Source organism: Gopherus evgoodei, chromosome 3, assembly GCF_007399415.2.
Source record: "Gopherus evgoodei ecotype Sinaloan lineage chromosome 3, rGopEvg1_v1.p, whole genome shotgun sequence".
Lineage (NCBI taxonomy): Eukaryota > Metazoa > Chordata > Testudines > Testudinidae > Gopherus > Gopherus evgoodei.
The window spans coordinates 16073544-16096829 of record NC_044324.1 but is presented as its reverse complement, the minus strand read 5'-3'; the positions used below and the strand labels follow the sequence as shown (position 1 = coordinate 16096829).

The window sequence follows — 23286 nt, the reverse complement described above, 5'->3', positions numbered from 1 at the left end:
ACCTGAAAAAGAATGAATTAAAGAGGATTAATGAGGTTGAGAAATGTCAAGATATTGAAGTCAACAGAAGCAGTAGGTGCTCAGCATCATAAAGGATCAGACCGTAAACTCCTTACAGATTAAAAAATAAAAAAAAAACATTGACAGACCACAGATGCAAATTAAGCATGGGACAGGTCTAAGGGGACTCATATTTCCAATTGCCAGTGACAGTGCGTAAACTTGGGCAAGTCCCTTAGAGAAACTGAGTCTCAGAGGCTATCTACAAAGTGCATCTCGGGGGGGGGGGGGGAAGGATAGCTCAGTGTTTTGAGCATTGGCCTGCTAAACCCTGGATTATGAGTTCAATCCTTTAGGGGGCCATTTAGGGAACTGGGGTAAAAATCTCTCTGGGGATGGTCTTGCTTTGAGCAGGGGGTTGGACTAGATGACCTCCTGAGGTCCCATCCACCCCTAATATTCTAAGATCTACAGATAAAAGTGCAAAGAATTACTTTATCATGGAGTGGATAATAATAAGGACAGTGTCTCAGCAGTAATGAATCAAATATGAAAAGTAAGAGCCATACAGTACCAATGCTGCCTACAAGCTATCGCCATAAATCAATCAATCATTCTGATTAGGTTAGGCTTTATGATGCAATAATACCTATAAGAAGCAGTTTCACAACTGTGAAATGAGCACTTTGCTCAGCAGCATATTATGAAGTATGTCTGCATTAACTATGGGATTTTGGTCAATTTGTGATTGAAATTTGTGTTTCAAATGACACAATAAACAAAAAGTATATCAGCACATCCTCATTTTAAGGCTAAGTATGTTAAAGGCTTCTCAATAATCATTTCTGGCCACAAACTAACCCTGTGTAAATTCCCTTACTGAAAAACCAAACAAGGCTAGATTCAAGAGAGAGCAGATTTTCAACCCAGTATATCTCCTTAGCAACTTTTTTTTTTTAGCAGGCACAACATAAAAATAAATGTGTCTTTCACAGTTACAAGATGAAATTTTCAGTTGGCCAGATACTAGGGAACTAATTTTCCACTTTTTGTTGTTGTTGTCGTAGATGATATGACTGCCTCAATCCGAAAACATTTTATGTGCTAACCTGCAAAGACCAGTTTGCAACTTTCCTCAAAAAGAGTCTCACTATGTTTAATTTAAATTAAAGCTTCGCTTGCTAGAGTCTGTTTCCGGTTAGTAACCGGTCAGGGAAGTTCTGTTTGGATGAAGCTTTCCAACCTACTATTTTCAAGATTCAACTGAAAAACAAAAGTAACTGCCATCTTCGGGTTAAAAAGTTTGAAAGAAAGAAAAGAATCTGTAGGCAGTATTTTAAAATTTGGTAGCTAGCCAAGTAACTCAGAGACCAAGAAACCGTCTGGTGATTAAAGCACTGGAGTGAGACTCTGGAGATCACAGTTCATTTCCCAGTTTTGTCACTGACTCCATGTCCGATCTTGGGGCAGTCACTCTCTTTTGGCCTCACAGTTCACTGTCTGTGAAATAGGAACAACAACATTTCCTTTTTTACACCCCATCTATCTTGTCTGCTTGGATCCAAAACCTGCAAGCATTTATACACGCACTTAACTTTAAGCACATGACTAGGCTACCTGGATTCATAAAGTTAAACATGTATGCAGAATCTGGGCCTTCTAAGCTCTTAGGAGCAGAGATTATCTCATAATATGTGCATATGCAGCACCTAGCAATACAGGACCTGATCTCAGCTGGGATATCTATGTGCTACTGGACTAAAATACTAAGAATAATAAATTATATATAATAGAGAGCTTGAGAATGTAACGGATTACCAAACAACTTTAGAGAAGAGATTTAAAAAATAAAGAATTTTAAAATAACCCCTCCTCGTCACCTTGTAAAACTCCATCCAAAATCATAAGTGTCTCGTTTAAAAAAAAAATCAGATCCAAGCGATCTACTATATTTTAAGTGTTAATAAATCCCTAATATATTTAACATTATTGGTAACATAGAAGATTAAAGCAAAAGATAATATTCTCAGCACAGGCCTAAGTAAGGGCCCAGTTTTGAAAAGCTGCAAAGTGGACTCCTGTGCATGGCTGATGTCCCAATAAATCAATGTAAAGTGAAACTGACTTCATTGATTTTAAAGCATCCAAAGATGTAGAATAAACAAACGTTATAAAGTTATTGATAATAATGGTAAAGGCATATGTTCCTTTGTAATAGGGTTTTTAAGTTAACAGCATCCTCTAAAATGGTTGACCTCAAAACCTAAACTTCACAGAAGGTGAAGAATATGCTCATAATAGGTCCTGACCCTGTAATCAGAACCCCTCTGGGTTCAACACAGGCACAGGAGCCTGTGTGCATCAATACCATTGCAGGCATGACAGGTTGCTTGGTTTAAATCCAAACCCACTGCCATCCCACACAAGCTACTATTATCTGCCTGTTTGTTGCTGCAGGTGTCATCAGAAATACCGGTTTATGAAAGAGAGGTAATGTTATAAGTTAAACTGATTCTCATATCTTTTAAAATTTCATTCATTTTTGTCCATCTGGAGTCCTCCCCTCTACCCTAGAATTGCGCACTGAAGGCCCAAATTACAAAAAACTCCCATGGACTTCAATGGAAGCAGACCGGCCTCAACAGTTCAGAATGGAACAAGTACATTTTACTACAGACCTTTGCATTCATTCAATGTAAAGAAACACAAAGCCACAATATTTCCCTAGTCCCTGATCTGAAGGCAGAGAATCTCCAAGTTCCCCCATAAATTTATGAATGTGCTACTTCTTATTACTACAAAATAATACTTCATAAAACACTAACGACACTTTCAAAACACTGGCCAGACATTTATTCACAACAGCCCTCTGAAGGAGACTAGTAAGCATTCCTATTTTATAGATAGGGAAACTGAGACAGAGATAAGCTAGCTGGGGCAGGCACTGGCTACTCAACACTCTGTACAGTGCGGAGTTCAATGAGATCTCATTCTTGGTTGGCCTCTAGCCCCAAATTATAATAATAGATAGCACAGCGATAGATGTTTTAGAAAGGCCCAACACATGAAAATGACTTGCCCATAACTGCACAAGAAGTAAATGGCAGAGACAAGAAGGCCTGATCCAGACAAGATTTTTCTGAAATCCTCCCACTGTTCTTCCAGGAACTGTGCAGTTTCTAGCACTACTATAAAACGGCTGGTGGCCTGCACTCCACAATTGTGGCGACCTGCTCTGAACAGTTAGATGACACAGTGGTAAAAATGCTGACGCCTGTTCTGTGCCACAGGAATACTACGAATAGACACAGCAGCGTAAAACATAAATTCCTTGTTCCTAGTCCCATGCTCAGCCCACTAATAAATTCTGTCAACTCTACAAAAAGGCTGTGCCTGTCACACAGTTAAATATGAAGAATCTTTACATAAGAGAAAATGGACAGTGTTCTCACATGCAAGCCCATCAATTTACAGATAGATCAAGTATAATCCTGCCACCTCAGAAATTCCAGCACGCCTAGAACATAGAGAGATGGTAAATAATTTTCACAACCAAAGAGACAAAGTCTGTCTGAACCTAAAGAAGCTCCAGCCATGTGTATGTAATGTGCTGCCTGTCCCCCAACCCTTTCCTTAGGGATTTGGCTCAGAAACAGACAACCCAGCAAAGAGGGAGTGTCAAAATGCACAAAGAAATGAAGTTTACTGACTGCTGTTGCAGAATTGTGTCCTAGCATCATCTTAAAACAATGGAAGGGGGAAAAAAACATGTTAGTGAGATGAATTCACATACACCCACTCCCCACTACTCCAGACATTCCTATTGGCATGGCATAGTGGTAAACAAATATAGATGCAGTTCCTATTAATGAGGCAGGGAACAGCAAGGCCAAAGAAAATGCAATCATCTCAGAAGGGAAAAAACTGCACAGGACTCCTCCTATCTCATCTATGGAGGAAATCAGATGCCAGCTGCACCATCCCAGGAAGGATGCAGAGAGAGGCTCCTGCACCTGATGAGCCCTGCAGAAACGAGCTAGTGATATCATGGTATCCAGACAGACACTCCAGGGTTTTGCAAGCTGAGTTGATTGCCTAGCACAAGCCATTTATACAATACAACTTTTTGTGTAGCATCATTCATGCAAATTGTATCCCCTTCATCAGTGTACCCCCTCTGATTTCTGAGTCGGGGCACACAGCCAGTACCTAGCAGACTTGCTGTTCCCAAATCAGTGTCCTAGCCTTTAAATTTAAAACCCACCATTTTCAGTCTATATGCATTTAGCACTTGAAGCCACTGCCTCCCTGCTGCCAGTGTCACTTGAACTCCAGAATAAACCGAGTACATAGGACTTCACAGACAGGGAAGTGGCAACGCTCATCATACTTCCTCTTTCCCTCCCACCCCAAAAGGCATCCTCTCCTTTCTCTATTTGAAAGGGGTGGAGGAAATAAGCCATATGATTAAAAGATTTTTCAAAGCTAATGCAAAAATTGTTTCCAAAGAGAGCACCCTGCAGACACATTTAGAGGCACTTTAACCACACCTTCCCATACACCAAAACCCACCACCCAAAACTGAGGAGCAAGAGCCCAGCTCAGTCCATCTTGCTATATGTATATTTACACCTCCAAGAAAACCATCCTGCCCATTTTTGTCAACTCCACAGCAAGCAAAAACTAAACACAGAATGTACACACCTAGCAGAATTCCCGGCCGCCTTCTCCAGCCTCATTCTTTTTTAGGCAGTTTTGGGGCCACACACTGGCATTCAAAGGAATGTTCCGGGTACAAATATAAAAGCAATTTTAACACCCTCCCTCCACTTCAAAACCTGAGCCTCTTCTTAAAAGTAAAAACAAAATAAACACTGAATTCATGCTCTTCTCCCATATATTCAAGGAGCCACGTTCCTATGTTTACCCCCTGCCCTCCAGGTTAAACACAGCAGCTACAACATCCCCTTAGGGTTCTCACCTGTCTCTTCCTCATCATGCATGCTCTCTCCTCTCTATCAAGCTGATTTGTTTTGGTAGCAAGCTCTCACTAGTGTCTTGGACATACAATCATAAAAGCACTGTACCATCCCCCCTACACCCACCCAATCAACCTACCAACACAGAATCTCTCCTCTTAACAAGGACCCTCCCTCTCCCAAGTGATTTCACAGGCACTTTATTTGCTTCAAAGGTATCTTCCCTATCCTCCTCACCATAGGTCAGTATAAAATTCCCTGGTGAGAAACAACAACCTCCTCTTCTTTCACCATAATTCATACCACACACATTCTGTGTCTCAAGAACATAAACTAGGTTTTACTAATGCGCCCATCACCATAGTATCCCAACACTGGACAAGGCACCTCCCTTCTTCTCTAATCCCCCGCTACTCAGCCCTATGTTCAACTCCCTTGCAAAACTACCACAGCCTGCAGAATACCCCAACACACCCCAGCCCACTGGCAGCAGAAGCTGTCCCCGTTCTCCTCCTCTTGACCCATCCCCTATTTCAGGCAGTGCAAGTGGCCACACAAACCTCAGACACCCCAAACCCACCAGAACAGAGTCTAACCTGGTGCAAGCCCCCTCCTTAGACACACCATTGCTCTCATACAGTTTTGTGCTTCAAGCATACAAGGAGCCACCATCCCTCCCCATCCCAGCGTCAAACTCCTTAGCAAAACCCAACCCAGGCTAAGGGGATTCCTTCCCCTCACCACCCATCTACTCTCCCCCGCCCAAAAAACAAACAAACAAATTGAATGTCACTCTCAGCTTGTATTTCAAGGAAAGCAAGGAGCCCACCCCTGCCCTTAACAAAACCACAGTGTTAAACTCCCCCCAGCAAAAAATAACCCTGTCTAGGGGACACTTCCCTGCCCCCACTTCAAGGATACAAGGAGCCACCCAGATCCCTTGTATTAAACTCTCCAAAGCAAAATCCAGCACAGGCTAACGGGACCTCTCCCTCCACTGCCCCCAAACCCAGCCCTGGGCAAGGGGACTCCCCCGCCCCCAAATCCACCTCACACAGCCTGTGCTCCAGGGGCTCATGGAAGCTCCCCGGACCCCAGGGTTAAACTCCCCCAGCCAGACCCAGCAGAAGCTCCGGGGACCCGCCCCCACCCCGAAAGCACACGACCCCCCGCCCGCTAACACTCACCTCTGGATCCTGGTCACTCCCCCTCACCATTTAACAGCACCAGCGCGGGGATCCCCAGTCCCAGTGTGAAGGGGAGAATAATGGGGGTGCAGAGGGAGGGGAGCAATGGGGGGTGAAAATCCCTCAGCTTCCAATCCCCCCTCCCCGGCCCCCCCAAGAGAAATTCCCCCCTCCCCCTTGCTCTTTTTTTTTTTTTTTTTTTTTTTTTTTTTTTTGGCTCAATCACACCAGCCTGACTGTCTTTGTCTGTCGGGCAAGCGCCATGTTGATATCAACATCCAAGCTCCCACCTGCCGCCGCTGTGAGACCCTGGGACTTGTAGTTCCCCCTCCCCTGGGCGAAGGGGAGAGCCGAGGCCCGAGGACTACAACTCCCAGCATGCCCCTCAGGAACGGCTCCCCCATGTAAAGCGGGGCTCGGGCGAGGAGGGGACTACAACTCCCAGGATGCCCCCGGGGAAGAGGCGGCTGGGCATGACTTCATCCTGGGCAGAAGGAGGCGGCGGGCGGAGAGGGAAGCGGACTACAAATCCCATGATGCTCTGGGTGGCAGAGACTGGGCCGGAAGCGGGAGGATGGTTACAGCAAATAGCGCCGGCCGGGTAAAGCATGAAGCTGGTGAGTCTGTATAGTCAGTGTCTGCGTGTGGGGCTGGGGGGAAGGGTCCCCCTCTTCCCCGACCCGTGCCTGGGGGAGGGGAATCCTGCCCCTGGGGTGCGGGCCTGGCCACCATGGCTGCCTCTGAGTGTTTACTGAGCATTGGGGGGTTAAACCTCAGCCCTGCCCCTTGCTGGAGCGTGGGGGTCGCCTTCCTCCCTCCAGCTGGGGAAACTGAGGCCTTGCGGGGGGCAGAGCTGTGCTCAGCCCTGCAGTGGAAGCGCTGGGGGAGGCCTTTTGTCGTCGGTGTGGGGGGAGCATCCAAACACGGAGCCAGGTTCTGCAGCACATGGGAAGGCAAAGCACCCTGCCATGCAGAGCTGCAGTCGAGAGTCTAGATTCTCTGCTTCTGAAAGTGACTGGAGACTCCATGTGAAAGGCTGGGATAGCTGCAGTGGAGGCAGGAAGGGGCTGATGTTGAGGGTGGAGTAGGGGATACTTCTGAAGGGATGTCACACAAGCAAAGACCTCTCTGCATGTGACAATGGATGGCCCACCCTGATAATCATCACACACTGCGATTCCTTGTCTGGAAGTCAGAAAAACTGAGTCACCTCCAGGATTTGTGAACTCAAATTCTGAGTTCTTTAACTTGGAGCGTTATGGTCTTTAAAAGTGGAGCTCTCTGAAAATACTTTGGTTTACTTTGAAGAAGGCTTTGCCATAGGGAAGGTGTGTATTGTAATAGAGCACAGGCTTCTGGGTTGGAGCTCCTGGGTTCTGTCTCCATCTTTGGCTTGTTTTGTGACTTGGGGCAAATCGCTTACCTTTGCTATGGCTTAACTTCCCTCTGTAAAATGAGCTTAATAGGTAGGTAGCTTCAGGTTCTGATCCTACACACAATTACATATGCATTTACTTGGTCCTGCCTCAGGGCAGGGACCTGGACTTGATGACTTTTTCTCGAGGCTCTCTTTCAGCCTACATTTCTGTGATTCAATATGCTTAACTTTATGTGAGTAGTCCAATGGGACTGCTCATGTAAACTTAAGCACATGCATAAGTGTTTGTAGGAGTGGGGCATGGTAGGAAGGATATAAAATCTAAGTGTTTGCAACATGCATTGAAATCATTAGTTTGTATGTGCATAGTGCTTTTCACTTAACTTACTTTAGTGAGCCACCATGTACTGAGCTGAAAGAACAATTTTGTGGTAAGAAACAAAGACTCCATTGTGGGGGGCGAGAGTGCAAATGGGTTGAAATTAGTATAAAATATTTTGAGGCTACGGTAGTAGTAGGCCAGTAGCTTAAGGTCTTAGCTCTTTCTCTTGGATATCTGGCCTTAGTCACAAGTGAAATCCAGGGTTTTTGGCAATTTCATCCTGGTCCCCCATTTGTATGTTTTAAATTTGGAAGATCAAGACCAAAAACAATAGGCACTAGTCCCAAGCAGTGGGCTCCTGCTCCAAAGCCTAGTGAAGACAATGGAAAGACTGCCAATGATTTTAATGGGCTTTCATTCAGGGTCTTGCTGCTGCTGACAACTATAAAGGCAAATCCAACAGCAAACTCCACCATATATATGTACTGCCCATAACTAGCATGTAACTGTCACATTAGAGCACTTCTGCACAATCTGCACTGGTTTCTATGTGGAACTTGAGATGTTGGGTTTTAACTTACAAGTCCCTGAATGGCTTGGGGCCTGGTTATCTGAGAGATTGCCTCTGTCCCACGCCAAGCTGCCACATGTGAAGTCAGCAGCAGAGGCACTCATACTAGCGATACCTCAACATAAATAAGTAGGGACCTGACAAATTCATGGGCCACTTTGGTCAATTTCAGAGCCATAGGATTTAAAAAATTGTAAATTTCATGATTTCAGATATTTAAATCTGAAACTTCACATTGTTGTACTGTAGAGCTCCTGACACAAAAGCAGGTTGGGGGAGAGGGGGTCACAAGGTTTTTGTAGCCGGGTCATAGTATTGCCGCCCTTATTTCTGTGCTGTTGCTGGAGGGACGCTGTCTTCAGCGCTGGGTACCTGGCCAGCAGCTGCCACTCTCTGGCCATCCAGCTCTAAAAGTAGTGCAGAAGTATGGGTGTCAATTCCAAGACCCTCCTACAATAACCTTGCAGCCCTCTTTTGGGTCAGGACCTCCAGTTTGAGAACCACTGATCTCCCATGTGAAATATGTATAATACCTGTATAGGGTAAAAATATGCAAAAGACCAGCTTTCACGGTCCATGATGCTTTTTTCATGGCTGTGAATTTGGTAGGGCCCTATAAATAAGACAGTGGAGCATCCCCCGTGAGGAGTTCTTGGATATGGGAACTTGCTCCTTGCCTTGATCTGCCAGAGTCTAGATGTGTTAACTTTCCAGCGCTTTTCAAAGCCTGTCTTTCTTTCTTCTCTAAAGTTGTTGAAGGGATCGTGGGCTGAGGTGGATATATTTATGGACAAACTTTGGTTCGTGAGTTATGACCATTAATTAATGGGACAGACACCAAGAGCACTTGGGGTGCCTGTAGTTGTATTTTTAGGAAACTTAAAAAAAGATAAATAGCAAACTGGACTCACCGTTTGGGGTATGTTGCAGGTCTGTTTTAATGACCTTTAAGCAATAATAACTGCTATAATCTCATTTAAATAACCGTTTGAATGTCAACACAGTACAACTTAAATTATTTGAAAGTCATACAGGACATTGAATAAGTCATAAAGGAAAAAAACGGGGCAGGGGGTTTTCCATGGATCCAAGAGATTTCATGGACATCATCATCATGTTCCTATTACACCTCTGGCGTTTAAGTTCTTCCACTCCTGTCTGTTTCTGGCAAGTCTTTCAATGGTTCCCCAGCTATGCCCCAGGTTTTTCAGCTCAGTTTCCACAGCTCTTCACCATGTTGTTTTTGGGCAGCCTCGTTTTCGCTTGCCTTCAGGTGTCCATACTAGTGCTACTCTGGTGATGGAATCAGTTTCCATCCGAAGCACATGACCGCTCCGTCTCCAGCGTCTCCTGGCAATGATGGTGCTCAGATCCTCTTGGCTGCACCGTGTCAATAGATCTTGGTTTGAGATTGTTCTAGGCCTAAAGATATGGAGGATTTTTCTGAGGCAGGTTGTACGGAATGAAGACAGTTTGGACATGTCATACATTCTCATTCCTCAGCATTCTGCACTATAAAGTAGTGTTGAAAGTATGCAGCTCTGATGAATCTTGAGTTTGGTTTTGGTATTGTATTTTGATGATTTCCAGATTGTATTTAAGCTCCTGAAGGTATTCTTGGCTTTATTGATTTTGTTCCGGATATCCTGGCTTGTTGCACTGTTCTGGCTGATGGTTCTGCCCAAGTATGTGACTGTTTCTATATTGGTGAGAACATAATCCTCTATCTGTACTGGTGATGGTGAGGCAGTATTAAAGGTCATGATATCTGTCTGACCGCATTTGATTTTCAGTCCAATTTGCTGGCTGTGAATGCATTGAGTTGAGTTTTTTCTTGTATATGGTGTTGGGTATGTGATAGGAGAACGATATCATCTGCGAAGTCCAGGTGTTCAGGGGATGAGAAGAATGTCCATTTAATGCCTCTTGGCATGTCTTTTGTTGTACGCTGCATTACCCAGTTGACGGCAATATTGAAGAGAATTGCAGACATGACACACCCCTGACATAGTCCTGTTTTGACTTCAAAACTGAGTTCACTGTGATCAACACGACAGGTAAAGTTGAAATAGAAGCTTTTGATGACGTTGATTATATGGAAAGGAATTCCATATGCCCGCAGAATGCACCATAGGCTGGTCCTGTGAATGCTAGCAAAAACTTTCTCAAAGTCTATGAAATGTATGTAGAGTTGCCGTTGCCATTCTAAGCACTGTTCTATTACGTTTTGTAGAATGAAGATGCGGTCTGTTCATTCACGCCCTTTCTGAAAACCAGCGTGTTGTTTTCTGAGAACGCTATCAACTGCCTCTGATATACGCCAGACTATGATCTTACACAACACTTTGCTTGGCACAGATAAAAGTGTGATACCACGCCAGTTATTACAATCACTGAGAGTTCCTTTCTTTGGTATCTTCACTATAACCCCATTGGTCCACTCATCTGGCACTTTTTCCCTTTCCCAGACTGATATATATAGAGGGGCCAGGACAGATGCTGCTAATTTAGGATCTACCTTGAACAACTCTGCATTCAAATGATCCTTGCCAGGAGCTTTCCCATTTGTTAAGGATTTGATGGCTTGAATGATCTCTTCCTTAGCTGAGGTGTCTGTGTTAATATCAAGATCTTCTTCGCCTCCTGGATGTTTGCTTCCTCTTTAGGTGGCTCCCTGTTTAGCAATTCTTTGAAATGCTCTTTCCAGTGCTTTTCTTGTTCTTTTTCAGTTGTTAGGAGGTGTCCTCATTTGTTCCTGATGACTGTTTGTTGGTATCTGCAGTTTACCACTGATAAGCTGTGTCATTTTGTGGACAGTTCCTTGTTCACCATGAGCAGCTGCATCCTTTGCTTGTGTTCCCAGATTATCAATATGCCAATTGTCCATTCTCACAAGGCATTTGATCTCCCAGTGTGCCTTGCTATACTGCTCGTGGTATTTGTCCTTTAGCTTTTGTGATTTTGTGTCTAAAACTTTTTTCTTCAGGGCTCGTCTGGTTCCTGTGGCGTTCCATGAGGTGGTTGTAATCCACTCCTTCCTTCTTTTCTGCCTGTAGCCAAGACAGGCTTCTCTGCTCTGTTTATAAATTGCTTTTACTTTGTCCCAATTCTTGTTAAACTCCTCATCTGCATTCCCCTCCTCTTCATCAAGGTCTGCAAGTGCTTGAAACCTGTTCTTTAACCGCAAAACGAAGGCTTTCTGAATTTCAAGGGACGTTAACTTGTCAGCATCATAACGTCTATATCCCTTGTTTGGCGGACCCACACTTCTCAGTTTTAGCTTGATTGAGGCCGTCACAAGGTGGTGGTCACTGCCAACATGTGAACCCCTTCTCACTTTCACATCTGTCAGTGAGCGTCGCCATTTTCCTTTGATCATGATATGGTCAGTCTGGTTCTTATCTCTGCCGTTTGGAGAACACCATGTCAGCTTGTGAATTTCACGATGTTCAAATAGGGTTCTGCGGATGAGAAGGTCATTGATCTTATGGATGTCAACAAGCCTTTCTCCGTTTTCATTCATAGTGCCACACCCATGTCTTCCCATTGCTCTGTCGTTGTTTGTGTTGTCCTTACCGACCTTGGCATTCGAGTCTCCCATGATGATAGTTAGGTCGTGGCGTGGTACTCTCTGTAACTCCACCTGCAGTGCAAGGTTGTCCTTTACTTCTTCATCACTGCCATTTGTCGGAGCATAACACTGAATCAGGGTGATATTAGAATGTTTCCCTTTCAGTCTGGCTCTCATAAGTCTGCTGCTGATGGATTTCCATTCAAGCAGGGAATGCTCCACTTCCTTCTTCTTCATAAGGCTGGCAACACCCTTATGGTCCATCATCCCATCCAGAAAACAGCAAAGTTTCTCCTGAGACTGTTGTTAATCTTCCTGATCCTGTCCATCTGCTCTCGCTGACACCCAGGATGTGTAAGCTGTAAGCGTCTCGTCTCTGCTGTGACCTGAGCTAGCATCCCTGTTTGTATATTGTCCATACGTTCCAAAACCCAAGTTTTGTCTTGGCATTGATCCAGGGTGGATTTGATTTAAACTGCTAGTCAGGAAGACTCAATTTTGTCATGGGTTTTTTACATAAAAGTGCATTCTTGTTGGTTGTTATAACCTTAATATATATTCTTCACAACTCAGAGATAGATGTAGGTTTCATTTTAGAAGGTACACGCTATACTTTTTTAAACAGTGATTTACTTTGAAAACTTTTCAGATTAGTTTTACAGCTATATCAGAAAATGAATGATTGGTTATTTCATTTACCAAAGGTAATTTAAGCAGATATTTATGAAGTCATTGGGAGGTGAACTATCTCCAGTTCAACAGATTAATCATTAATATTTGGAGGATTTTCTTGCTGTGCTGTATTAGGAGGAGAACATCACCAGACAACTACAAAAGCTGTTTCTCCTTCCTTGGTGTTCACACCTCAACTACTAGAAGAGGGCTTCATCCTCCCTGATTGAACTAATCTCGTTATCTCTAGCCTGATTCTTGCTTGCATATTTATACCTGCTTCTGGAAATTTCCACTACATGCATCTGACAAAGGGGGTATTCACTCATGAAAGCTCATGCTCCAATACGTCTGTTAGTCTATAAGGTGCCACAGGACTCTTTGCTGCTTTTACAGATCCAAACTAACACGGTTACCCCTCTGATACCTGATCACCAGACAGACATTTAAATTGTTTTATTTAACTAGAACAACAATGTTAAGTATTCTGGTTTCTTTTTTCTTCAACAGCAAACATGTAATATTTTAACAAAACAAGCATATGTTCCTCGCTTCTGACATTTATCTCCGGACTTCTCCTTTTCCAGATCTATTCCGCCCCCAACAATCTTCTATTCATTGAACTTTTTGAAACTTTTCACTTTTAGAGAGAGGTAGGGGATTAACTCTGTGTACACAAATTTGCAGAGGGACAATAGAATTGCGATCTAATATTTCTCACCTCTATATATAATTTATTTATTTAAAAACATTTTTGGTCTTAACAAGAATGTTACCTCTGGATTCACAAATCCACAGTTTGAGAACTGCAAAACTAAACAACTCCGATGGCATCTTTTAGACTGAACACTGAGTCCCACTGGGTAGATAGAAAGATTAACCCAGGGCCGGCTCCAGGCACCAGTTTAGCAAGCTGGTGCTTGAGATGGCCACTCTGGAGAGGGGCGGCGCGTCCAGGTATTTGGCGGCAATTCGACGGAGGATCCCTCGCTCCCGCTCAGAGCGACGGACCTCCTGCTGAATTGCCGCAGATTGCAATCATGGCTGCTTTTTTTTTTTTTTTTTTTTTTTTTTTTTTTTTGGGCTGCTTGGGGCGGCAAAACCCCTGGAGCCAGCCCTGGATTAACCTATAAATAATTGATACAGAAGCCTGTGGAATCCCGTAAGATTGGGTCCCTAATCCATGAACTGTTGGAACTCATTTACAAAACTTTTCTTAAACATTACGTGAGTATATTGTCTCATACTATAGAATTAGAATTTATAATCCCTATTCTATGATGAGATAGTTATAACTAAGATATAATGTATCTTTAGATAGATTTTTTCCTCAAAAAGAATTTTATCCAAAAAATCCTATTTAAAATCAAAAAATCCATTTTTTTTTTAATTTAAAAAAAAACTCATTGATCTTTATCCACTCTGTGTTGAGCACTTCAGGGCCATAACCTTGTTCTAATAACAAGGGAGTTTTGAACACTGAAGGTTGTAGTGTACCCATTTAAAAATACTTAATTGCTGAATTTTTAACACCTTTGTTTAATTAGGGTCTACAGAAAATTGTCTGTTTTCCCACATCTCCTTCCACTTGCTGGATCTGTGGCAGCAGTTACATACAATTTCAGTAATATAAAGACTTTTATGTGAGTGCCTAATTTTACACCCAGGAGTAGCTCTATTGACTTAGTGGACGGTGTTCATATGCTATAGGCCCCAAAACTGCAAGGACATCTCTTAAAGCGGTGCTGACAGAAGGCAGAATTTAAAGGGATGCTGTTGAATAACTTAGGTTTTTCAATTTAAAATTAAAACTTAAGCAATTACAAATCTAATAAGGAAAATGTCGTCTTGATTTTTCAAATTTAATTAAAAACAGCTTCTTCAGGGGTGGGCGTAAACATTCTCCTCAGGAGTTTTAACCCAAACATTGTGGGCCTGTGCTAATGTGTGGGATTGGAGCTAGAAAGTAAAATTGACTAATCTACCTTATTCACTAAAGAGAGTAAAATGAAATAAATGATTACAAAATAAACGTAGCTTTTAAAACCAGTTTTTAATCAATTTCGTTTTTTAAATGTCTGTGAAGAGCTTTGAAAATATAAAGTGATTATTGTCATACTCAGTATTTAAATAGTGCTGCACGAGAGGCTATGCTACCAGAAGTGATGTCTTTGAGATATAAAAACATAATCTTGACCACTTGAGGTCATTATAGATCCCAAGTAGGAGAGCAGATGCCCTCATGTCCTGGCTGCATTCTAGTTTGAGCAATTATATTACCCCTCCGGTTTCAATCATATGCCATATTCCTCACTTCATGGCTTATACTATTCCACAGTGTTGCTGTGCATTTTCAAATATTTGCCACTTTCCATATCAGAGGTGCCTGCTTCTCAGCTGAGACTGAAGTGACCTCTCTGATATGTAATTTATGTCTTGGCTTGTTAAGTTTGCAAAGCATTTAGGATTCTTCATGACAGAGGAGGTTATATAAATGTAACTTGTGCTGTCCATCTCTGGTGTCTTTGTTCAGAAGCAGGCAGCACACTCAGAGCTGCTGCTTATGCCGGTTACATTTATACAACTTTTCCCTTGCAGGGTTGTTTGCCAAGAAGCCTCACGAGACCCCTTAAGGACCTTTTTTCAGCTTGTCCTTTGTTATAGTTGATTCTTTACTAATTCTAGTTTTCTTCTTTCAGTACTGTTTGTCGGGGCATCCAACCTTGCCATGCAATGTGCTCAAATTCAAATCCACCACTATCATGTTAGACTGCGGACTGGATATGACATCTACCCTCAATTTCCTCCCACTGCCACTGGTTCAGAGGTATGGTCGGTCTGCAGCCTGAAAGCTCTCTAGCCCAGCTCTTCCTAGGCTGGACTTGGAGTGCTTTTCTTAAAATGGCACCTGGAGCAAGAAAGGGTACAAATAAGCATTATCGTCTGATATCATATATAGACCTGCTCACTTAAGAGTTCCCTTTATCAAAATAATGTCCTTTGGCTCAGTAGACAGAAGACATTTTATCAATTTATTGATTGGCTTTTCCAGATAATTTATTCTAAGATTCAGTAAAGTATTGCTGCAACTGCTTAGTGCAAGTGAGGTCGCATATCTGTCATCTTTCTGGCATCTTCATGCAAGATGAGATAAATGGGTAACTGATCTGGAGTGCATGGAATCCCAGCAAACGCTATTTAGCCACCTTCTCCTCCAGCTCTTCTTCACAGTCTGAACTAATGCAAATAAAAATAACACTTAGCGCTTTTCACCTGTAGATTTGAAAGCATAAGCATTATTATCATAATTTTTTAACAGATGGGGATAGAAATGGATTAACGATGAGGTAACGTGACTTGTCCAGGATCCCACAGTGAGTGATCAGTAGAGCCAAAAACATAATTTAGATCTCCAAACTCCCACTTCTGTGTTCTCCCCCGTGACTAGACCATGCTTCCTCGTGGTATAAATGAAATTAAGCCCTTTGCTATGGTGGCTTACTTCTTACATAAGGTTGAACAAGTTGCCAGAATGGTAGATGGGGAGGAAAGGGATATGTTTAACTCTATGGTGACTGGAGGCTAATAAGAGTTTTAATTAAAATTATATAGGCCTCTTCGAATGCCTTGGCCCACAACCTTCATCACCATGGCAGGTGGATGCTATAGTTTTGACTCTGTTCTAATAACCTCCAGTCCAGCCTCTGGATACCTGAGCGTATCATGGGGGTGTGAGAGCAATCTTATTTATTAAATAGAGTAGAGCAATTGCCCAACATGCTGCCTTGGAGGGGAAAAAACAGAACCACATAAGCATCGTTCTGCCAGGGCCTGCAGCTCAACTTCTGCTTTATTGAAGGCAATTGATATGAACTAAAAGAATCAGCATGGATACCTGAGCTTTGTCCAGCAACAAAATGAGATGAATGCTATCTACATACCTGCAGAGGGCCACGACTAGATTTTTTTTTTTTTTAAAGGATCCATGAAGTCTGAGGACTCCAGGTCCACACCTGCTTTCCAAAAACTTCCCCAAAACAGGAAACTTAGAGCGCTTATCTGTGCCAAGAAGGAACTTCTTCAGCAAAGGCCTAACAGTTACTTTAGGCATGCTGGCATCAGTGCTCCTTGAGATGATGGTGACTACCTCCACCGATAGCAGATCCAGTGCCTCCTTGTTTGATTTAACCTGTCATGAGTGACTACATTGCAGGTCATATTCCCCAAGAATCTCCAGAACTGCTGAACAAAACCGACTCAATTTCTATAAAGAAAGATGTCAGATTTGATCCTCACCTGACCCAACAGAACCAACTAATCAGATTCAGAGACAGTCTTGTCTGTAAGGTGTTTGAAAAGCCCTTGCAGCAAGAAATGTACCGAGCATGTGCATTTGAAGGGCTCAGCCAGCTTTAGCGAGATAACTAATCTCCTCAGCACTCTGTGAAAGGGATGAGTTATGGCAGTGAAAGTCAGGATCTTGAGAGGGGCTGGGTCTGAGGAGTCCTGTTCTATCTATGGTATTTATAGGGTCCCAGTTACCAAAGTATTTGAGCACCACCCAGTTTTTAATATACTTATCATCACAGCATCCCTGTGAGGTAGGTCAGGGCTATTATCTGTAAAATGGGGATGGGGAACTGAGGCACGAAGGGTACAGCTATGTTGTAGCCGGGGGGAGCAAATGGCAGCTCATGTAGATGTACCCTTGTTAGCTGTACTCTAGCTAGCTTGCTAAAAATAGAAGTGAATCTGGACCCAGGTTTCCCAAATTCTAGGTTTGTGCCCTAACCACTGGGCCATCTTTCCTCTTTTCCTTGGACTCTGCTAAAATGAGGCTCGCCTCATACCTTTGCTTTAGACTTCCAGTGAGGGAAGCCCTGTCTTGTTTCGCCCGATGAAGAGTGTGAAGAACATTCTTCACACTTTTCTGTTCTACCACAAAGCTGTTTAGACTCCATCTAGTCCTGAATGGCCTTCCCTGCTCTCAGCAGCCTGATACACCACCATTCATGCACATAGCATGCGTTTGAGTTGGCTAAAGAACATTATAGATGGCACGAAAGGCACTGGAAACAGGTGTATCAGGTGAAGTTCTCTTTCTTACAACAAAGTCAAATGCAAAGAGATAAAAGTGAACACACAGAAGGCACTTAACCTTTCCTTTCTAGCAGAGAGATACACTTGCTCACATTATTTATGTGACAGTTCTAACTAGTTTGGATTAATCAATCACTCCATCACAATGTCAAGAATGATGTAGGAGGGAATTGTGCTTCTAGGAAAGAGTCCTCTTTGCCCCATGTCTCTAAATCTACCACCACTCAAACCCAAGACCTAGCTTTTAATTTTGCTACCAAAGCCAAATGTCTTGGTATCCTCTTTGACTCCAGACGCTCCATCTCATCTCTCCCTTGTTTAAATTTTTTCACCTCTAGCGTATCACATACATTTGTTCTTGCTTCATTCCTGCCTTTCTCTTAGTTTTTTAACCCAATCTCACTTTCTCCAAGTGAGCTTCTTTGAATTCCTGCATCTCTAGATTGCTATGTTATTCCAGGAAACGGGCTCATTTCACCTCAGAGCAGTTATTGGCTGCTTGTACATTTCCAAACTAATTCAGCTTTGCCCTCCCCAGTTTTCAAAATGGGATTGATTTCACCTGGCATCACCCTCTCATGCCACAGCTCTAATCTTATTTTATCCCCAGTCTTCATTCCTCCAGTCTTAATCTCCTCTGTGTCCCGCTCCTTGTGATGTTCCATAGTGTGTGCTGTGGTCAATTGCACTTTTGCTTGTGCTGCTCCACATAAGAATGGCCATACTAGGTCAGACCAATGTCCATCTAGCCCAGTATCCTGTCTTCCGACAATGGCCAATGACAGGTGCCCCAGAGGGAATGAACAGAGCAGGTAATCATCAAGTGATCCATCCCCTGTCATCCATTCCCAGCTTCTGGCAAACAGAGGGTAGGGACATCATTCTTGCCTATCCTGGCTAATAGCCATTGATGGACCTGTCCTCCATAAATTAATCTAGTTTTGTTTTGAGCCCTGTTATAGTCTTGGCTTTCCCAACATCCTCAGGCAAAGAGTTCCACAGGTTGACTGTGCGCTGTGTGAATACTTCCTTTTGTTTGTTAAATCTGCTGCCTATTAATTTCATTTGGTGACCCCTAGATCTTGTGTTATGAGAAGGAGTAAATAACACTTATTTACTTTCTCCACACCAGTCATGATTTTATAGACCTTTCTCATACCCACCCTTAGCCGTCTGTTTTCCAAGCTGAAAAATCCCAGTTTTATTCCTCTCTTCTCATAGGCCAGCTCTGTAAGCTTGGAACTCCTTCCTCTCGCTAAGCCATTTAATCACTTCCTCTTCTGAGGTACTGAGCCCCTGTGAATCTCTCTCCAGTCAATAGAATTTGCAGGAGCTGCTCGCCTCGCAGGATCTCTCCCAGAATCTGAAGTTAACACAGCCCCAGTACACTGTTGCTGCAATGCTCAGTCACAGAAGAGCTGAATAATCTTCCCCTGTTTCTGGGTTTGTGAGAAAACCTTAAATCTGGGCAGACAAAAGTTTGCAGCTCAGTTACAGGCCCTCAGAAGATGTTACACTGGAGGTTTTGATACTCTCTTAACTGTAGTAGCATAACAAGTGATGCTCTCATGTGGCCTGTAAACACTTTGTTGGGATGTCATCCTCAAGGATTGTTTCAGTCTTAAAAATAAAATCACACCCACAAGTGTAGCTTAGTAGTATCCGAGCTTCCAATCTGAAACATAGATTCAAATACCACCTAGGTTGACTCGCACCTTCTTGCTTCAGACACAGGGAAATGTTGCTATACATTTATATTTTGTGTGGCTCTTTGGGTGAGACCTAAAACAAGGTTTAATTTCTTTGTGGATATAAAGATCCTTTGAAACGCTCCCATCCCTCCTCTCAGCCTCAAATGTGTGCCATAACTAAGATATTTTTTAAAGTAATTCCTGTGAATACTTACATGATTTCATTTTATTTATCTATTTTATTTTGGGTGACTAGATGTCCCAATTTTATAGGGGCAGTCCTGATATTTGGGGCTTTGTCTTATATAGGCACCTATTATCCCCCACCCCTGTCCCGATTTTTCACACTTGCTGTCTGGTCACCCTAATTTTATTGAACTTGTTAGGTCCTTGAGTCAGGGTTTGTCTATTTCCTGTACAGCACCAAGTATAAGGTCAGTGCTTAACCAAGAAATGAAGTGAATTGTACCATTATTAATGATGACTTCGCAAATTATATTTTTTTTCCCCTGCAGTCCCAGGCTGTCCAAACTCCCCGGCTGGGTTTTAAAAGATGGAAACACTTTCCTAGACAAGGTAACTTACGGAGCTTTTGAATTTCCTTGTTGTACAAGAAGTCACCTGATGTGGCTGGAGCTGTACTACTGTAACGATATTTCTGTGCTGCTTCCTTGCATACATTTATATGCATGTCATTAGCAAAATGTTTTGTTGCAATATCCAAACAGTGGTTCTGTGGTTTTCAGTCTTTAGAGGTAACAGTTTTTAAGGGTAATTTTAAAGTGCAGAAGTAGTGTGTGTGACTGTTTAATTTTGTCTTATTTCATGGGGTTTCATATTTTGGACCTTGTCATTCTGTTGTGCCTTCTATTAGAGAATGTCAAAGCTCTTTACTAACACTAATGAATTAAGCCTTGTAACCCACTTGTGATGTAGGTGAGTATTATTATCCCTGTTTTTAGATGGGGCACTAGAGAAGCCAAATGATTTGCCCATGGTCACATCAGAAGTCTGTGGCAGGGTAGAGACTAGAATCAAGGGGTGAAATCTTGGCTGTGTTGAAGTCCAGTGGGAGTTTGCCATTAAACTAAGTGGGGCAGGATTTCCCTCCTGGACTCCTCTAATTCCAAGGCCTGGAATTTACCCAGTTTACCCTGACTCCACTTGAAGAATGTGATCTTTTTGCCTCTTGCATCCTTACCCAGTACAAAAATTTCACGATTGGAATTCCGATCTGTTGATCTGAGGCACAGCAGAATCCAGCTTACTCTCCCACAGCTGAAACAGGCATAAACTCGTTTAATGTTTGTAAAGTAGGCAGATGCAGGTTAAATACACATGGGCAACACTATTAATTGTTCCCTTTTCTGACTTCATGCATACCTTAAATCAGAACCTTAATAATAGGCACGTCGAATTGTAGAGGTAGGAAAAGATTGATGGGGAAATGAAACTCATAGATTAAGGGTCTGATTTTCTTCTGTTTGAAATCAATGGGAGCTGTTGATGCTCAGTACTGCTGTAAGTAAGAACCTAAGTAACTTGTGCACAATGAGTTGGGAGAACTGGGAGTAGACCCATTTGTCCTAATTCCTAGCATTGTGTCCTGGACCACACTGCCTTCCAGAACAAATGCCCATCTGAATGTCTGTCACAACCAATTCCTCACGCATCTCTTCTTTACCATAGATACTGTATCCTGTCCAAAGAACCCGCAGACCTGATATCACATCAGTGTCTTGTACAGTGTATGATTTGCTGTAGTTCCATTGGCATTGTATTTGTTCAAAAGATTCTTCAAACCAACTAACCATTGGTTCTTCAAACCAATGCAGTGTCAGAGCGAGGTCATATTTTATTAATTCAAAGGCGGCATCCCCTACTCTTGCTTTGACCACTGTATCTGCTTTGAATGACAAATACTCTTACTGATGCTGGAAAAGAAGGGAGTGAGGGTCAAAGGAGGGTATTTTGTCATGTAAGGTGGACATATACCCTCTTGTAGCATTATTCTGGATGCAGTTATAAAACCTATTTAAGTCCAGGAGAGACATTGAAATTCACCCTGATCTAGTTTTAATCATTCTTAACTCCCTCAAGATGACATTAGGAGACTTCTGTCATTAGATGTAATTGCTCATTTTTTATTAGTTTTCAAGTGCACCATAACTATTAAGAATTAGAACTGAAGACTGAATCTCATTCCAAAGCTGGCTGAAACCATTCGTTTTGGGACAATAAACAGAGGTATTTTAAGAGGAGGTGGTCTGTGGATGACTTACAACTTGCAAGATGTTACTAGGATCAAGTTTGAGGTCACTTTTGTTTACCTTGCACATGCATAACCTTGAAGCTTGTGATTCTTCCTTTGGCTAAACTTTCAGATGTTGCTGTCTTGGACTGGTGGGGAGAGCAGGAAATATAGAGCAGTAGAGATCAAAGGGGAAGAAATCTAACAGGAAATGCAACACAAAACTTAGATCAAGAAAAGATGTTGGATAAAATGCTTCAAACATATGAGCTAAAGGCCAGATCCCGTTGCCATTAATGCCAGACTGGCGTCCAAATCTGTAAAATGTTTTAATGGGCCTGCAAGCTGATAAGCAGCCTTTCCAGCCACACAAGGAAAAACAAATTCCAACAAGATGTCGCATCACATCCTGTTCTTTGGGGCTTGCTTTATTTCCAAATGACAGAACTCAGAACCACAGTAAACCTACTTGTATTGCTAGGAAATACCCACCCAAGGCATTTCCAGCTTCAGCCAGCTGAAAAGGAAGAGGACCCCCTGCTATGATAGCTGCCTTTGCACCACCTTTACCTCTCCTTTCATAACCCCAGCCATGTAATTAGCAATGAATCCCTTGCATGCTGGAGCTCCTTTAGTGTTTGTTACGGTACCTCATTCAAACCAATGTTCCAATCCCCTGAAGTACTGAACAGCCTCATCTCCTGTTGAAAGCAACCCTAGCAAAACCCCCTTTCCAGAAAAGAGTGGTTAGAACTGAAAATAAGCGATTAAAGCCGAGGTCGGCAACCTCTGGCACGCTGCTTGCCAGGGTAAGCACCCTGGCGGGCCGGGCCACTTTGTTTACCTGCCGCGTCAGCAGGTTTGGCCGTTCACGGCTCCCATTGGCCGCGATTCGCCGTCCCAGGCCAATGGGGGCGGCGGGAAGCCACGGCCAGCACATCCGTCACCCACGCCACTTCCCGCTGCCCCCATTGGCCTGGGATGGCAAACCACAGCCAGTGGGAGCCGTGATCGCTCAAACCTGCCGATGCGGCAGGTAAACAAACTGGCCTGGCCCGCCAGGGTGCTTACCCTGGCAAGCCACCTACCAGAGGTTGCCAACTCTTGGATGAAAGTAATAAAAAGTTGGCAGTTAGCTGTTGTAATGAAAAGCCAGCAATGGATCTGAAGAGGTAAAATCCACCATGTTAGAGGGAAGTCTTAATTTGTATAGCTTTGAGTTTAAAAAGCTGCTTTTATGTCATCTCTTCTTGCCTATTAATATCCTTTTCCTTATAGGAACTAAAGGAATGTTCTGGCCACGTGTTTGTAGACTCTGCACCTGAATTCTGTTTGCCAGAGGTGAGTTTCATTGGAACCCTAATGCAGAAATAGTATTCCATTCAAGTATCCCGTGACACTTTTTTTTTTTAACTTCTGAGATAATAAGACACCTCTGATATTTGTGACACTGCAGAAAGGATACAAACAGCCCTACTAGACCATTATTTTAGGAGATTGGCGCAAGATAACTCAAGAGAGAATTAACATCTGACAGTAGGATACAAAGACACTTACAGAAGCT

General features: G+C 43.0%; 2 protein-coding genes across 14 annotated transcripts in view; one reads left to right on the top strand and one right to left on the bottom strand.

The window, feature by feature from the left end:
• The window catches only part of HMBOX1 (homeobox containing 1), a 169837-nt gene extending 163360 nt beyond the window's left edge, over window positions 1-6477 (bottom strand). For 11 of the 12 annotated variants that reach the window (XR_003999450.1, XM_030555190.1, XM_030555179.1 and 8 more), the window contains exon 1: window positions 6167-6300. The gene's annotated coding sequence lies outside the window, so the exon portion shown is untranslated. Of the gene's footprint in view, window positions 1-6166; window positions 6301-6456 lie in introns of those variants that run through there. The other variant, XM_030555180.1, reaches the window with a different exon arrangement.
• A 213-nt stretch (window positions 6478-6690) lies between these two features.
• INTS9 (integrator complex subunit 9) overlaps window positions 6691-23286 on the top strand; it is an 83433-nt gene continuing 66837 nt past the window's right edge. Inside the window, exons 1-4 of one of the 2 annotated variants that reach the window (XM_030555177.1) lie at window positions 6691-6783; window positions 15380-15507; window positions 19987-20047; window positions 23001-23063. In XM_030555177.1, the coding sequence (XP_030411037.1) occupies window positions 6775-6783; window positions 15380-15507; window positions 19987-20047; window positions 23001-23063 (261 nt within the window). In that variant the 5' untranslated portion in view covers window positions 6691-6774. The remainder of the gene's footprint in view (window positions 6784-15379; window positions 15508-19986; window positions 20048-23000; window positions 23064-23286) is intronic. The other variant, XM_030555178.1, reaches the window with a different exon arrangement.